General features: G+C 39.5%; 2 protein-coding genes across 2 annotated transcripts in view; both read right to left on the bottom strand.

Moving 5' to 3' along the window:
* LOC309477902 (uncharacterized protein) overlaps positions 1-18,897 on the bottom strand; it is a 160,299-nt gene that overhangs the window by 12,333 nt on the left and 129,069 nt on the right. The window lies entirely within an intron of this gene.
* On the bottom strand, positions 2,318-6,743 carry LOC309506559 (baculoviral IAP repeat-containing protein 2-like). The gene has a single exon (XM_082180402.1). The coding sequence runs from the start codon at positions 6,162-6,164 to the stop codon at positions 4,740-4,742; it is 1,425 nt and encodes a 474-aa protein (XP_082036528.1). The 5' UTR covers positions 6,165-6,743; the 3' UTR covers positions 2,318-4,739.

Raw genomic sequence — 18,897 nt, 5'->3', positions numbered from 1 at the left:
CAGACCCCAAAACTCCTGAAACATTGATGAAGCTATGGAGGATTCGACCTTAGCGCCGCGAAAAAAAAAACATAGTTACCAGGACCCGTTTAACGCGATTTCTCCACGAGCCGGTGGAGCGCAAGTGAAATACTTTTCTGGAGGACGTGCGTGCGAAGTCAGATTGGTTAATGGATAACGAGCGATTCACAACGAATACAACAGAGGATCCCAATTTGTTTTTTTACGGAAAGGGATTGGATTTTATTTTATACAGGAGAATGGAGAGATTTGAAAGATGATGGGAGTGAACCGGTTTTCATAGCAGAGTGGGCTGGATTAACCACGGTTGCAAGATACCGACTTCTCACGGATTATATATATATATAAAAAACACCCAGAGGATTACGTTTATATACTTTTTGGAATGGATGTACCCAAATGTTCGTAGCCTATTTCTGAGGATGAGCATTTAAAATAGCCTACTACGATTTAAAATTCATGTTTCAATGGAATGTTTTACATGTGTTGGAACAGATTTTTTCTAAAATCACGTAGCTTTTTTTAAAATGGAGCGACGCATTTGGATCTGTTGATGGATACGCACCAATAGGATTACCGGCTGCAACGAATGGATACCCACAGAAAAGCATCGATTGGCTGAATACATTTTGTGATTATTTAATCCTTTCTATGTAAAGTATTTTGAATTGCCAGTGTATAAAATGTGCTATATTAATAAACATGCTATGCCTTGCTTCGCCTATGTCATAGGAGAAATTATATTTAACTCACACTCACACAAACACCGACCCCCACTCCTCCCCACTTTTGGACTGAGCCCTCCAACGTGGGAAAATTCCCACGGTCCACATTTAAAGGTGTACTTTTCACAATCACATACAAAAAAAGACATTAATACAATGTTTATCATTAAAATACAAAGGGTGGTAAACACACATTTTAAAAATAATATATAAATTTAAAATACACATGTCGTTAGCGTTCATACATTTTTAATTAAAGAAAAGTTTTGCTTTCCATATGTAAAACTTTTTAAAAACACGGCATAAAGTTAAAATGCAATGGTTTAGTATTCGTACATTTTACAACGTTATCTGAAAATAGTTAGAATGTGGTCGTTCACATACAGATAAAAAAATAAAAAAAAACATTCAAAACAACGTCAACTAAAATACAATATGCTACTAAAGTTTAGTTTTAAGTTCCGTATGATACTACATCACTCATCGCCGGTAGAAACATGATTGAGTAGCCTATAGATCATGTGTGAAGCAGAGTCTCCGCCCACCTAACGCTAGATTTATTTATAATTACACTAGTAAATAACATTTATAAAAAATAATAGTTGTTTAAAAAAATAAAAAACTCATGTTTCAGTTAATTTTGGACTTTTGGTGAAGTTAACAAATATTCACTACTGATTTATTCACTCTTCGATAGGATAATCCACATCTCCCAATGGAGAAATCTGATCATTGTTTGAGAATGCGTTTTGGAGTAAAAAAATAATAAATCTGTTCAAAACTATGTGATTTAAACTGTAAAACCGTGAAACGTAAGTGGCAGGCAAACAGTTTTCTTTTCACAGACATGTAACACTTTCACATATAACTTTTTAAAATGATACAGACCTTTAAAATACAAAGGTGTAGTATTTAAAACGTTAGGCCTATCAGAAAAATGTAAAACAAGTTAGAATGTTTCCTTCACCTACAGATTTTAAAACCTGTAAAAAAAAATATTATAGAATGTCTGTTATAGAATGTCTTTCACGAACGACTTTTAAAGATACCAGAAAAATGGTAAATTATGTTTTTTAAACAATGTTTCAAACGTGAGCAACATATCAAACATATCAAACTACAACAGTTAAAAAATACATCAAACAAATAGATTATAAGCAAAACTTTTTAACATAAACTTTTGTTTAGTTTTTAGCTAACAATATCTCTTACGCTGTCCCGCAAAGCACATGAATGAGAAATAGAGTCTCCGCCCACCTAAAACTCCGCAACGTATGAGAATACACATGCGCAGCGCTAGCCTATAGCTACAGATTTAAATCTTGGTAAAAAAGACTTATCAAAACAACGTTCAAAATGTTTACATTTTTTATTTAGGCTAATTTAGTTATTAATTCACTATTAGATATTTCTAGCCTAATATTTTCAAGCATCTGTCCACACACACACACACACACACACACACACACACACACACACACATACATACGGATGAACGTCTTAACTTTTACGACATCATAGAGAGAGAGAGAGCATAACTTTGTACCATGCTGTGTTATGCCTAACGAGAAATTATCTCTTCTGAACTCTGAATGGCATTGTGAGCTTTGGGTGATACTGTAAACTTTTGGTTTTCTTTACAAGAAATTGATGAAAGCTATTTTTAGAGTCGACATGAAATCAAAATTTATCCTATTTACTTTGTTAGCGCATATTACTAGTCTTGTGGTGAAAAATTAATCCGTGCAAGTTAATACACAGGAAAAATGGTTGGTCATGGTAATCTTTAATCAAAGTCTGAAAAGCAACTTCCGGTCTGGAAATGGCGTTTCTTTTCTGATGACGTCAGTTTGACGGCTTAACCACTCCTTAAACCGTCTGCTATGAGCAGAGATGGACAGGAGGAGTCTGTTCAATATTCCCCTTCACTTGGAAATACGTCACAACAGTGGAGAAAAGTCGTTTTGCAACTTCCGGTTCACGGGGACTTTAAAAAACATTAATACAACTCTTTGCTTTACAAAAACTGTTTATTACACTAAAACAAGACACAAAATAGGATATTTCATTTACCCCTACAGTAGTCATAATAGTTATTTCTTTATTTTTATTCTGTATTTTTACAGACCTAAAACCATGAGGCTTCAAAGTATGGATTGGAAGTAAATTACCAAAGACACAAACGATTTTGAACATTTATACATTTGTGTGTTGCAAAAGCAGAAGTCTATCTTCTTTATATAAAGAATCACCTTTATTTATGCTTTAATTTCTTTAAAACAATCTGGTGACCTGCATTATTTCTGTGATTACATGATTAGTAATATTGCGAGAGGTTTCCTCACACGTATAAAAACTCTTTAGATGTCTTTGTGACAAACACAACATCTTCACTTAAAAGACTTTTTTTAAATGTATGGCCGATCCTTTTTCTTCTGACAAACTTACATTTCATATTAATTACCTGAGGCGTTTAACAACCACATATAGGGAATGCATGTTAATTAAATGTTCGAGAAAGCTTATATTGGTGTAATCTCTGAGAGGTCTCACCCCCAGATGCAAAACTATGCGTTGGGATAATCCAGACATAGCTTTACTAAAAGAAAATATTATGGAAGTCATTTTCAAACTGTGCGTAGGCTATGCTTCAACATGTAATTATACAATATTTTATATATTAATATCATGGTTCCATGTTGTTTGTTTGTTTGTTTGTCTGTTTGTTATTAACTAATACCTTTATCTTTTAACTAACACTTCAACATCCAGAACAAAATTAAAGAGATGTATGAGCTAAGGATGTTCTCTGACCCCAAATAAACGGATAATGGAATGTTCACAATCTACAATATACAGTTAGATATTCTCCTACTTAGTATGTGTAATAGTTGTGCTTAATTCTTTGGGTGTATTTTTACACACCCTATGGACTAACTTTAAAACATAATCTTTATACACGAATCACACATGTCCTTATAATCCATGTAAGATTCAAAAGACCAAATCACTAAGAAAAGAGCCGTTTATAATAAATACACAAAAGTTTTCCAAATGATGGATTTATTACTCCACTAGATTTAGTCATCTTGTTCTGATAGCACAACGCTGTTTCACATGTTGTATGTTGGACTGTATGTGTTTTAGGCGAAGACGTTTCTTTGAGAGCTGAAATAAATGACAATTAAGAATTTAAGTGATAGTCTTTCTGTCTGACTAAATTGATACTTCATTTAGTGCAACTTTCCCTCTATCTACGAATTACACAAAGTGCATGCTGTTTTACACTTAAACTATTACAACAGAATCACATCTAACTATTGCACTGAGAGAGGCATATTCATCCAAGCTCGAGGCTGTTAAACTTCCACACTTTGGTAAAACCTAAATTCTAGAGGTCAATTGGGTTAAAAGTAAATGCATCATCATGAGCCATTTTAAAACAAATACAGAAAAGCCACTATAGTGACCAGTTTTAGCGTGTGAATTGACATTTTACATATTACGCTGTTTACATCTTGTTTTTTGTACAGTTTTTGTTCATATAGGAATGTATGAAAAACATGAACAAATATTGCATAAAGATAATTAAATGACGGTCCTTCAAGTATGAGAGTGTTTAAGACTAAACAAATCATATTTATTTTAGAACATCTTTCTGCTATGTCTACGAAACATTGACGTGAAAGATGAGTATTACACTTCAAACTCGTCTAACTATTACACTTATTTTTTTATTATTACACGGTTATTTTGTGTGTGTCACTAAACAACATGGTTAAGCTAATGAATTACAGTTGATGCGTGGTATTTTTACGTGAAAGGAGGGAAAGGAATATTTAACATGTAAAAATAAAAATATTTTAACCTATCGTCAATTTCAATTGTTAGATAAATCATCTAACAATCAACAGTTATATGTGAAACAATTAGAGTTGGTGTAAATTTGCACATCCAAAAACTGTTGTTACTTGGATGATGAATATCTTCACTTTATGATAGGAAAGTACGTACAGCGCCTCTGACCAAGCCTCTACATATGGGACACTTGCGCAGAGAAGGCGCACATTCTTTGCACACAACTAGGTGACCACAGGGCATGAAGACAATGTTCACTTCCTTATCCATGCAAACTTTGCATGTGCGCTCCTCTTGAAGTCTTCTTAACTGTTCCTCCATAGGCAAGTCTGAAAGATCTTGACTCGGTGATGCAGCTTCATTTGTCTGGGTCATCAGTTTTCTCAGCAGGCAGACATCATTCTTCTTGATCCAGTTGCGGAAGACTTCTGCTGCTGCATTTCCTTTCGATAGGACTAACTCAATGAGCTGCCCTGTCTGCTGCTTGACTATAGTGCAGTTACGAATAATGTCATACTCTTTCTGTGAGATGACGTTCTCCTCTAGAAGATGGTCCATTAAGCTCTGCACGCTTTTTAGCTGCTGTGAGATGACATGATGATGTTTCTTAAGAAAAGTAAAACCATCTGATGCCATTTCCTCAGCAAGAAGCTCTCGCTCCTCCTCTCTCTTCTCATCTTCTGCACTTAGTAAATCAGACACCAACTCTTGAACGGTTTTGTAATTTTCTCCACTTGCGAGAATTTTGCTCTGCACGGTTTGCTTCACCAGGCCACGCTCAAATCCCATCTCTAAAGCAGACTTCACCACAGGATTGTTCATCATCACTGCATCTTCTGAACGGTCTTCTCCAGGATCCAGGTGTACAACAGCTGGATCAACAAATTCTCTCGAGTTACTGTCTCCATTAGTCAATAGCTGTTCAAATAGTCTTGGAAATCTTGCTTGAATCTGATGAACAAACTCTTGGCCCTTTTCTTGCAACAGGTATTCACATCTTGGAAACCACTTGGCATGCTCTACCCATGGATCATCACCAGACTCCCAACATCTGAGTCCACCATCACAACAAAAGCACTTCACGTCATCACGACGACCAACATAGTAAAAACCAGCCTTAGCCAATTGGTCTGGTCGAACAGTTATTCTTGAGGGCCAGTAGACAAATGTGAGCAACCTTTCTTCACACTGTTGCATTGCCGAGTTAGATACATTGGAAAGGTCGCCGCCAGATAAAGGTACATTATCTGCACGGTCACCTCGAACAAAGCGGCAGTTGGGGTAATGCCTCTGGTGCTCTGATACTGCCCGATCTCCCGGTTCCCAGTTGCTAAGCTGGCCTCCACAACTGAAGCAAGCCACTCTGTCGCCCTGGCCAAGGTAGTAGAAACCACTTTTGGCAAGCTCGGCTGGACTTATTGGTGCAAGAGTCCAATTCTGAAAGGTGTCAAGGCGTTCCTGTTCCCGACGCATGTCAGGACTGTGACAAGCCGGAGGTCGCTGGTGAGACATATCCTGGTGAGACATATCCAGGTTTAAGTAACCCACCAGCTCCTCCATTTGGTCTGAAACGGATGCCGTGGTGGTCGATGTTACGGGTATCGCAGGGCTGTAGGATGGCTACTTTGCGAAACGGGAGAAAAGGCAGGGTGTGAGGACGACAGGAGGTTTTGTCCGGGTTGTGTGCGAAGTCCTGAAATATTTATCAGGACAACAGCTCACTCCGCCCCGCTGGAGGGGTTGTCATCATGACGCCGTAAACTGCTGTAGGCCTATAGGATTACATATAATGCCACATTGAATCAGAAGTAGCGTCATGGAGAAGTTATGCATATGCCACCGGAGAGATGTCTATAATTACACCAAAATTTTATATATAAAAATATACATATATTTTTAAAACATAGCCTACAGTATGCATGGGTGAATTGTACGTCATAAGATCTGTAACAAGCATGTAGAAAGTAGTTAGGATGTATTTCATTTTGCCTAGGCTTTAAGTTAATTTTACCAACTATTAAGATGTTAAAGTTCATAGACCTTTAGCACATTCAAATGTATTGAGTTAAAATGAAAACGTGATATCAATATCGCATTACCGAATTCATGGGTGTTTAATAGCTTCAATAGTTATCAAGCACCAGCTGATTTAAGGTTTTCTTCAAACAAAAGTAATTTTCTGACAAATCATTGTACACATACCCATGTGTTTTGTTGTATGCACAGATTTTGAGGGTCGCTTATAGAAAGATGTGTCCTTTGTTTCGCGGTATTTTTAAAAAAACATAGATCTACATAGATGTTTTACACGATAAGATATGTCAGAGAACCTTGTACGACATTCTATATCCGCATAAAGGGTTAAAATGTAAAATATACATTTTAGCGCTATTTAAAAACTAGGACGGTATAATAATATAATGTAAATGTCTCACGTGAAGATGATGGTTTAAACCATAATTTTATCAAATCAAGTCAATTCATGTGAATACTGTCCTATATGAACAAAGAGAAGACCTAGAGTTCACTAACATTACAACTAACTGTAGGAAACCGTGGGATATCCGGGGGGAAAGTGTAAAGAAAACGCCATACAAAACATTACAATCATTACAATCACACCCGACAATACGATAAGTGTTACGCTAGTGATGTTAAAAATTGTTAAACAATTTCAAAACAGGGTGTTTCAGAAGAAATGTTTCAGAATCGGTATGCTCCGGTGAAAACTGTGTGAACTTTGATGAGGCCGAGAACAATAGCGCTGTTAAACATGCGGTACAATAACAATGTTCAAGAATCCTGCTCTAATGCGACTAATTCTAACCAACTCTAATTGTTTCACATATAACTGTTGATTGTTAGATGATTTATCTAACAATTGAAATTGACGATAGGTTAAAATATTTTTATTTTTACATGTTAAATATTCCTTTCCCTCCTTTCACGTAAAAATACCACGCATCAACTGTAATTCATTAGCTTAACCATGTTGTTTAGTGACACACACAAAATAACCGTGTAATAATAAAAAAATAAGTGTAATAGTTAGACGAGTTTGAAGTGTAATACTCATCTTTCACGTCAATGTTTCGTAGACATAGCAGAAAGATGTTCTAAAATAAATATGATTTGTTTAGTCTTAAACACTCTCATACTTGAAGGACCGTCATTTAATTATCTTTATGCAATATTTGTTCATGTTTTTCATACATTCCTATATGAACAAAAACTGTACAAAAAACAAGATGTAAACAGCGTAATATGTAAAATGTCAATTCACACGCTAAAACTGGTCACTATAGTGGCTTTTCTGTATTTGTTTTAAAATGGCTCATGATGATGCATTTACTTTTAACCCAATTGACCTCTAGAATTTAGGTTTTACCAAAGTGTGGAAGTTTAACAGCCTCGAGCTTGGATGAATATGCCTCTCTCAGTGCAATAGTTAGATGTGATTCTGTTGTAATAGTTTAAGTGTAAAACAGCATGCACTTTGTGTAATTCGTAGATAGAGGGAAAGTTGCACTAAATGAAGTATCAATTTAGTCAGACAGAAAGACTATCACTTAAATTCTTAATTGTCATTTATTTCAGCTCTCAAAGAAACGTCTTCACCTAAAACACATACAGTCCAACATACAACATGTGAAACAGCGTTGTGCTATCTGAACAAGATGACTAAATCTAGCGGAGTAATAAATCCATCATTTGGAAAACTTTTGTGTATTTATTATAAACGGCTCTTTTCTTAGTGATTTGGTCTTTTGAATCTTACATGGATTATAAGGACATGTGTGATTCGTGTATAAAGATTATGTTTTAAAGTTAGTCCATAGGGTGTGTAAAAATACACCCAAAGAATTAAGCACAACTATTACACATACTAAGTAGGAGAATATCTAACTGTATATTGTAGATTGTGAACATTCCATTATCCGTTTATTTGGGGTCAGAGAACATCCTTAGCTCATACATCTCTTTAATTTTGTTCTGGATGTTGAAGTGTTAGTTAAAAGATAAAGGTATTAGTTAATAACAAACAGACAAACAAACAAACAAACAACATGGAACCATGATATTAATATATAAAATATTGTATAATTACATGTTGAAGCATAGCCTACGCACAGTTTGAAAATGACTTCCATAATATTTTCTTTTAGTAAAGCTATGTCTGGATTATCCCAACGCATAGTTTTGCATCTGGGGGTGAGACCTCTCAGAGATTACACCAATATAAGCTTTCTCGAACATTTAATTAACATGCATTCCCTATATGTGGTTGTTAAACGCCTCAGGTAATTAATATGAAATGTAAGTTTGTCAGAAGAAAAAGGATCGGCCATACATTTAAAAAAAGTCTTTTAAGTGAAGATGTTGTGTTTGTCACAAAGACATCTAAAGAGTTTTTATACGTGTGAGGAAACCTCTCGCAATATTACTAATCATGTAATCACAGAAATAATGCAGGTCACCAGATTGTTTTAAAGAAATTAAAGCATAAATAAAGGTGATTCTTTATATAAAGAAGATAGACTTCTGCTTTTGCAACACACAAATGTATAAATGTTCAAAATCGTTTGTGTCTTTGGTAATTTACTTCCAATCCATACTTTGAAGCCTCATGGTTTTAGGTCTGTAAAAATACAGAATAAAAATAAAGAAATAACTATTATGACTACTGTAGGGGTAAATGAAATATCCTATTTTGTGTCTTGTTTTAGTGTAATAAACAGTTTTTGTAAAGCAAAGAGTTGTATTAATGTTTTTTAAAGTCCCCGTGAACCGGAAGTTGCAAAACGACTTTTCTCCACTGTTGTGACGTATTTCCAAGTGAAGGGGAATATTGAACAGACTCCTCCTGTCCATCTCTGCTCATAGCAGACGGTTTAAGGAGTGGTTAAGCCGTCAAACTGACGTCATCAGAAAAGAAACGCCATTTCCAGACCGGAAGTTGCTTTTCAGACTTTGATTAAAGATTACCATGACCAACCATTTTTCCTGTGTATTAACTTGCACGGATTAATTTTTCACCACAAGACTAGTAATATGCGCTAACAAAGTAAATAGGATAAATTTTGATTTCATGTCGACTCTAAAAATAGCTTTCATCAATTTCTTGTAAAGAAAACCAAAAGTTTACAGTATCACCCAAAGCTCACAATGCCATTCAGAGTTCAGAAGAGATAATTTCTCGTTAGGCATAACACAGCATGGTACAAAGTTATGCTCTCTCTCTCTCTATGATGTCGTAAAAGTTAAGACGTTCATCCGTATGTATGTGTGTGTGTGTGTGTGTGTGTGTGTGTGTGTGTGTGTGTGTGTGTGGACAGATGCTTGAAAATATTAGGCTAGAAATATCTAATAGTGAATTAATAACTAAATTAGCCTAAATAAAAAATGTAAACATTTTGAACGTTGTTTTGATAAGTCTTTTTTACCAAGATTTAAATCTGTAGCTATAGGCTAGCGCTGCGCATGTGTATTCTCATACGTTGCGGAGTTTTAGGTGGGCGGAGACTCTATTTCTCATTCATGTGCTTTGCGGGACAGCGTAAGAGATATTGTTAGCTAAAAACTAAACAAAAGTTTATGTTAAAAAGTTTTGCTTATAATCTATTTGTTTGATGTATTTTTTAACTGTTGTAGTTTGATATGTTTGATATGTTGCTCACGTTTGAAACATTGTTTAAAAAACATAATTTACCATTTTTCTGGTATCTTTAAAAGTCGTTCGTGAAAGACATTCTATAACAGACATTCTATAATATTTTTTTTTACAGGTTTTAAAATCTGTAGGTGAAGGAAACATTCTAACTTGTTTTACATTTTTCTGATAGGCCTAACGTTTTAAATACTACACCTTTGTATTTTAAAGGTCTGTATCATTTTAAAAAGTTATATGTGAAAGTGTTACATGTCTGTGAAAAGAAAACTGTTTGCCTGCCACTTACGTTTCACGGTTTTACAGTTTAAATCACATAGTTTTGAACAGATTTATTATTTTTTTACTCCAAAACGCATTCTCAAACAATGATCAGATTTCTCCATTGGGAGATGTGGATTATCCTATCGAAGAGTGAATAAATCAGTAGTGAATATTTGTTAACTTCACCAAAAGTCCAAAATTAACTGAAACATGAGTTTTTTATTTTTTTAAACAACTATTATTTTTTATAAATGTTATTTACTAGTGTAATTATAAATAAATCTAGCGTTAGGTGGGCGGAGACTCTGCTTCACACATGATCTATAGGCTACTCAATCATGTTTCTACCGGCGATGAGTGATGTAGTATCATACGGAACTTAAAACTAAACTTTAGTAGCATATTGTATTTTAGTTGACGTTGTTTTGAATGTTTTTTTTTTATTTTTTTATCTGTATGTGAACGACCACATTCTAACTATTTTCAGATAACGTTGTAAAATGTACGAATACTAAACCATTGCATTTTAACTTTATGCCGTGTTTTTAAAAAGTTTTACATATGGAAAGCAAAACTTTTCTTTAATTAAAAATGTATGAACGCTAACGACATGTGTATTTTAAATTTATATATTATTTTTAAAATGTGTGTTTACCACCCTTTGTATTTTAATGATAAACATTGTATTAATGTCTTTTTTTGTATGTGATTGTGAAAAGTACACCTTTAAATGTGGACCGTGGGAATTTTCCCACGTTGGAGGGCTCAGTCCAAAAGTGGGGAGGAGTGGGGGTCGGTGTTTGTGTGAGTGTGAGTTAAATATAATTTCTCCTATGACATAGGCGAAGCAAGGCATAGCATGTTTATTAATATAGCACATTTTATACACTGGCAATTCAAAATACTTTACATAGAAAGGATTAAATAATCACAAAATGTATTCAGCCAATCGATGCTTTTCTGTGGGTATCCATTCGTTGCAGCCGGTAATCCTATTGGTGCGTATCCATCAACAGATCCAAATGCGTCGCTCCATTTTAAAAAAAGCTACGTGATTTTAGAAAAAATCTGTTCCAACACATGTAAAACATTCCATTGAAACATGAATTTTAAATCGTAGTAGGCTATTTTAAATGCTCATCCTCAGAAATAGGCTACGAACATTTGGGTACATCCATTCCAAAAAGTATATAAACGTAATCCTCTGGGTGTTTTTTATATATATATATAATCCGTGAGAAGTCGGTATCTTGCAACCGTGGTTAATCCAGCCCACTCTGCTATGAAAACCGGTTCACTCCCATCATCTTTCAAATCTCTCCATTCTCCTGTATAAAATAAAATCCAATCCCTTTCCGTAAAAAAACAAATTGGGATCCTCTGTTGTATTCGTTGTGAATCGCTCGTTATCCATTAACCAATCTGACTTCGCACGCACGTCCTCCAGAAAAGTATTTCACTTGCGCTCCACCGGCTCGTGGAGAAATCGCGTTAAACGGGTCCTGGTAACTATGTTTTTTTTTTCGCGGCGCTAAGGTCGAATCCTCCATAGCTTCATCAATGTTTCAGGAGTTTTGGGGTCTGACGTAGCCATAGTGTTCTACTTGAATAAAACCACAAGTAGCTCTTGTCATGTTTGCGCTCCTTTTTAAACAGCTCATGTGACTGTGATGCTGTGGGAGGGGGATTCCCGTGAGTGATGTCATTTGTATCATCCAATGACATCTGAGAGGTGTGTCTTAATTTTACACAACCTATGAGCTTTGAGAGGGGCGTGTTAGGGGGTGTGGTCTCTTCGGGCCGTTGCATCGGTTTTCTTTGGTCATTTAAGTCTGGCTACTGAGCTGACCGGACGTGTTTTCTATTTGGGAGCTTGAAGGGGGTGTGGGAATTTCCCACGGTGACATCTGTTGGGGCGGGGCTAGGGGCGGGGTTTGTGTGTGTCTCTCTGTAGGCCTCAGACTGCTTTATTTCTGTCTGACCTGTGGACTGAATGGACGCTCTACACTTTGCTCCACTACAACGAACCACTTATATATCTTTAAACTCCGAGTCTTTAACAACTGGGTATGTAAAAACGTAACACTTTTTAAACTAGTTTGTGTTTTATGTAAAAGTTTTACAAATACTGTCTGAAAGTTAAATGCTTACAAATCAATCTTTTCTGTAAATTAAAAAAACTCTTAACTTGTTTTAATGTTTTAACATCTTTAAATAACACTAACTCATTTTTTAATATCTCTTTTAGAGAAAAATGCAATTTTAACTTATTTCATTGATGTTTTGAAAGTGATGAATGTACATCTGTCTTCTTTAATAAAAACACTGATCTCACACTCTGGCTATGTCTTTATTGTACATTTTTTAAAAAGTTTTAATTTACACTGTTTAGAACTACTGAGCGTGCGAAATTTTCCCACGCTTCAAATGTTCAACCCCTAAGGAGGCGTGACACAAATCCGATTTTCCCACGGTGTACTGTACAGCCCATAAGTGGGAGGAGCTAGCGTGGGAAATTCCCACGGTGTACTGTACAGCCCATAAGTGGGAGGAGCTAGCGTGGGAAATTCCCACGGTCAAAGGGGGCGGGGCTTTGAGGGCCATAAAGCAATAAAACTGTCAGTTTTTTTGATGGAAGGTGCCCTCTATTCTCTCTCTCACAGTTCCGACGCGCTCGTCACCGTTCAGAATCTCGGGAACGCGAGCAGCGATTTCAGAAACACGAGCACCAGGAAAGCAGTGACTGTGCACCTTACTTTTACCTAACGTAACGTGTACGTGTCGAACGATGGAATCACCGATGATCATAGCATCGCGTTCTGTTTCGCGGAGAGGGGAGAAGCGGTTTTGTGTGGATAACTCGAAAACCGGGAGGGGCGGAGAGAGTCTTGGTCTAGCCCTGACTCGCGTCTTCCGCTGCGGAACCATCCAGGCTTTGTGGTGGCGTGTTGGAGCCGGAGTGAACGAGACCATGGCTGATCGCGACCTCGGCGCTCGGGACCAATGCTGAGTAACGCACGGAGTAGACGAGGTCGGAGTCAGCGGGTTAGTAATGTTAATCACTGATTTGTTTGCATCGGCGCGTGATGTTTCAAGAGCTAACCGCCGGTCTCTTAGCTCGGTTTGTCTCACTAAAAGGTCGTGGATCTGCTTCTCTACAGCTTCCAGCTCAGACTGCAGTGCGTGCAGCTCGAATGTGTCCTCAACTGCACCAAAAGGTAGACTACTTACATCTGATATGTTCGCCATTTTAACAGATGGACAGTAAGTTAGCAACGACGCTACCAGTGATGCTATCAGTATTAATACTAATTTATGACTAAACTCTTGGATATAATCCGTCTTTTTAGTGGTACGGGTGTAGAGTAGACGCACGATAGGCGAAAAAATGTTTGTAAGTGAGTGTGGAGAAGACGCGTTCAGCCGTGATCCACGGACGTAACCTATATGAGTATCCAGCGTTGGATCACTAAAAGGCTTGAGACGCGTCTGCTCACAGTCCGCGTTGTAACTATGAGGTTTGAGCAGTAGTGATTCTCAGTGAGGACAAGTGGAAAATGTTTGTTGTAAGTGAGTTTAAAGAGAAAATCAAGAATTATAAATCTCCAAAGCTCCAAAGACAACAACGTGTATCTATTATAAATAATTATAAATCAAATCGATAGAGCTCCAAAGACAACAACTATCTATTTTGATCTCTCCATCAAAAAAGTCCATCTATCCATTATAAAAGTGCATCTATCCATTACAAAAGTGCATTTATCCATCATAAAAGTGCATCTATCCATCATAAAAGTGTATCTATTCATTATAAAAGTGCATCTATCCATTATAAAAGTGCATCTATCCATTATAAAAGTGCATCTATCCATTATAAAAGTGCATCTATCCATTATAAAAGTCCATCTCTCCATCAAAAAAGTCCATCTATCCATTATAAAAGTGCATATATCCATCATAAAAGTTCATCTATCCATCATAAAAGTGCATCTATCCATTATAAAAGTGCATCTATCCATTATAAAAGTCCATCTCTCCATCAAAAAAGTCCATCTCTCCATCAAAAAAGTCCATCTATCCATTATAAAAGTGCATCTATCCATTATAAAAGTGCATCTATCCATTATAAAAGTGCATCTATCTATTATAAAAGTGCATCTATCATCATAAAAGTGTATCTATCCATTATAAAAGTCCATCTCTCCATCAAAAAAGTCCATCTATCCATTATAAAAGTGCATCTATCCATCATAAAAGTGCATCTATCCATTATAAAAGTGCATCTATCCATCATAAAAGTGTATCTATCCATTATAAAAGTGCATCTATCCATTATAAAAGTTCTTCTATCCATTATAAAAGTCCATCTCTCCATCAAAAAAGTCCATCTATCCATTAAGTGCATCTATCCATTATAAAAGTGCATCTATCCTTATAAAAGTGCATCTATCCATCATAAAAGTGCATCTATCCATTATAAAAGTCCATCTCTCTATCAAAAAAGTCCATCTATCCATTATAAAAGTGCATCTATCCATCATAAAAGTGCATCTATCCATTATAAAAGAGCATCTATCATCATAAAAGTGCATCTCTTCATCATAAAAGTGCATGTCTTTAAAAAAAAAAAAGTGCATGTCTTCATGTTCATTTTATGAAGTATACTAAAGTAATTTTCAAGTATATTTTTAAGTATACTTTATGTAGTAAGTATACTAATATCAATGTGTAGTTGTAGTAAAATTATGTACTATTTCAATACTGCTTGGGACTAAATTGGCCCACTTTTAGTATTTTTAGTAGTAAACTAAGTACACAACTAGGTTTCTCATTTGTAATGCATCTGTACTACAAGTGAACTATTTTAATACAAGTAGTAAATTTTTTAGTTTATGAAAGTACACACTGATGTGTACTCTCAGTAAACTACTAGTTCTCTTACGAGAGGTTCTCTCGTACTGCGTAAGAACTTACGCTCGGGGGAAAGTCTCTTTACGTGAGATATTGAAGCCAAAAATTATCCTTTAATTTTTATATAATGCAAAACGCGTTGCAGCAGCATGCAGACATAGGCGAGGCAGCTTTGCGCGCCTATTGGCTGCTCTGCGGCAACTGCAGCAGCCTATCGAGAGAGGCCCTGTTGACGCTGACCAATGGGGGTGCTTCGCGCCCATCTGCGCAGCGTCCCGCCGAAATAGGCGTGGCCTAGGGCTATAAATATAGCGTCGAGAGGCTGGTTCACTGATTTTCATCTCTTCAAGCGGAGCTCACGCATCGCTGGATCCTGAGAGAAGCCGCGCCGTCTGAAGAAGCCTTTCAGCGGGACGAGTCTGCATCGAAGCCGCTGGCCGAGCCGCCTTCTGCCGACATTCCTGCTGCGCTATCCGGTGCACTATATCCTTTACTGCAGTGTGTTTTCGCCCCGCGAATCACACACCCTTTCTCTCTAAAAGAGCTGAGCGTCTTTTTTAAGATGTCTCGCACTCTCTGTGGCTCGTGCAGAGCCCCTCTCAGCGACGGGGACCGCCATGTTATCTGCGTTTCCTGCCTGGGAGAAGATCATGCAGCTCTCGCGCTCGCCGACGGCGGATGCCCTCATTGCGAGCTGATGTCAATGGCGACTCTGCGGACTCGCATGGCACACTTTCACGAGTCTGCACCCCTGCCCGTTGCGCTGCCGCACCGTAAGAAGCGCCGCGCTCAGCGAGGCCCTGAACCTCCTCCCACCGAGGCAAGCTCGCCGGTTCGCCCGCCAGCTTCACCGCCCGCTTCACTCGAGTCTATCACCCCCGGACAACGGCCGCTTTCTGCCGCCGTTTCCGTCGCGGATGAGTCTGATGATGTGGAAATAGCAGAGGAGGACAGCTGCTCTATCCTAGCGTCAGACAGTGAGGATTATCCGAGCTCTGTTGATCTCGCACCTCCTGCTCGCGAAACGTCTGGGAAACGGGCCAGCATTGAGAGCCTCGGCCTCGAGTGGTCGACGCCTATAGAGCCAGCACGCAACCGACTGGATGGCTGTCACGGATTTAAGGAGCGCCACAGACCTTGCTCTTTGCGCTACAAAATCCGCTGCACACGCCGTGGGGCGAATTATGGCCTCTCTCACCGTTGCTGAGAGACATTTGTGGCTAACACTGTCTGAGATGCCGGACTCGGAGCGTGCCGCGTTCCTCGACGCTCCCGTCTCATCTGCTGGGCTCTTTGGATCGTCCGTCAAAGATTTTGCGGACAGATTCGCTGAGGTACAGAAGACATCGCAGGCCATGAAACATTTCCTGCCTAAGCGTGCTAGCTCCGCGACAGGTCGCTCTAAACAGCCGTCTGCTCGAAGCTCACAGCCGCAGCCACCGCCCGCCGCCGCCTCACAGAGGAAGCAGGCCAGAAGCTCGAGACCGCGCTCTCGCTCTGCTGCCCGCCGCCCTCAACATGGTCCCCGGCCAAAGATTGACATCAAGCCCGAGGCCTCGAAGTCGTCCTAGCCCTTCTAGGAAAACGACGGTGTTCAAGTCCCGCTGCGGCCAGACTTCCACTAAAACTACCAGCTCGCAGGTGTTATAAGTGTAGAAAAAATGCCCACTGTAACGTGCTCATTCCTACACACAAACACAGCTCTTCACACAGAGCTCGCGCTCATAAAATCGACTGCGCGTTAAATGTAGTGAATGTGCCCACAGCCCAGTGCCCACATACACTGCACACTGCATGTCTCCCGGTTTCTGTGAAAACGAAACCTACACACACACGGTCACAGACCCAGGTTGTGTTCAGTGCTTCCCATGTGCCCGCTGTAGCGCGCCCTCATGCACTCACAGACATGTCAAACCCCAAAGGGTCTCGCCCACTCGCCTCCTCTCAGCTACCCGCTGTAACAGAGTTGAGCGCGGGCAGGCTGCCCGCTGTCATCAGCGCGCCCCCCGCCTCGTCTGCCGCAAACACGGCTTCTATGTTTCAGCACACAAAAGCTCTTCAGCCGCCACACTGTCACGGCCAGAGCACAGACTTCATTCAACCCCTAGCTATTCATGCGACTGCATGGGCACAGCTTCCCGGGGTGTCAGAATGGGTGCTGAACATTATAAAAAGAGGCTATTCGCTACAGTTTGCTCGACGCCCTCGCCGCTGCGAGGCGCGAGTCGAAACTACGGTGAAAACGGAAGTAGCTCATCTACTTCGAGCCGAAATAGCGAAACTACTGAGCAAAGGGGCTATAGAAACCCTATCTCTAGCTCAGAGCGAAGGGGGCCTGTACAGCAGATATTTCCTGGTGCCAAAGAAAGACGGGGGTCTCAGACCCATCTTAGATCTAAGACGGCTGAACAAAGCGCTTTCAAAGCGCCCGTTCAGAATGATCACGACCAGACATATCCTCTCGCAAGTTCGCCAGGGGGACTGGTTTGCGTCGATAGATCTGAAAGACGCGTATTTCCAGATACAAATAGCGTCTCGTCACAGGCGATTTTTGAGATTCGCCTTCGAGGGCCAGGCATATCAGTATACAGTCCTACCGTTCGGCCTGTCTTTAGCACCCCGTACATTCACGAAGTGCATGGACGCGGCCCTCGCTCCCCTGAAAATTCGGGGGATGCGAGTTTTGAACTACTTGGACGATTGGCTAGTTCTGGCTCAGTCTCGTACAGAGCTTATGGAACACATGACCATTTTGCTCGAGCACCTCGAGAAATTAGGTCTCACAGTCAATTGGGCGAAGAGCTCTCTGTCTCCCAGTCAGGAAATATCCTTTCTGGGCACAGATCTGAACTCGCTGTCAATGACAGCTCAGTTATCGCCACGACGCGCACTGGCCGTTCAGCGCATGACGGAAAGCTTCCGCCGCGGCGCTGTAGTCCCGCTCAAGCAGTTTCAAAGGATGCTGGGTCTCATGGCCGCAGCATCACCAGTACTTCAGCTGGGGCTCCTTCTGGCTGCAAGCGCGTGTACCGCGCCGAGCGTGGACTTCCGGTCTTTTTCGCCTCAAGGTCGATCAGAAATGCATTTCAGCTCTGAAACCTTGGACGGCGACCGACTGGTACCGGTCAGGAGTAAGCCTGGGGACTTCCTCGAGTGTGAAGGTGGTGTCCACGGACGCCTCCACCTCGGGATGGGGAGCGCTGCTCGAGGGCAGACCGTTCTTTGGCCTATGGTCAGAACGAGAAAAGCTCCTACACATCAACTGCTTGGAAATGATGGCAGTCGACAATGCGCTCACGCGCTTCTATCCCCAGATAGTAGGACACCACGTTCTAGTCCGTTCGGACAACATGGCGGTGGTGGCCTTTATAAATCACCAGGGAGGCCTCAGGTCCCGAATCCTTCACAGGCTGACGGAACACCTCCTGGTTTGGGCCCAGCACAACTTGC

This window comes from Leuciscus leuciscus (assembly GCF_965113295.1).
Source record: "Leuciscus leuciscus genome assembly, chromosome: 1".
Taxonomy (NCBI): domain Eukaryota; kingdom Metazoa; phylum Chordata; class Actinopteri; order Cypriniformes; family Leuciscidae; genus Leuciscus; species Leuciscus leuciscus.
The sequence above is the reverse complement of the archived record's forward strand: the minus strand, read 5'-3'. Positions and strand labels throughout refer to the sequence as shown.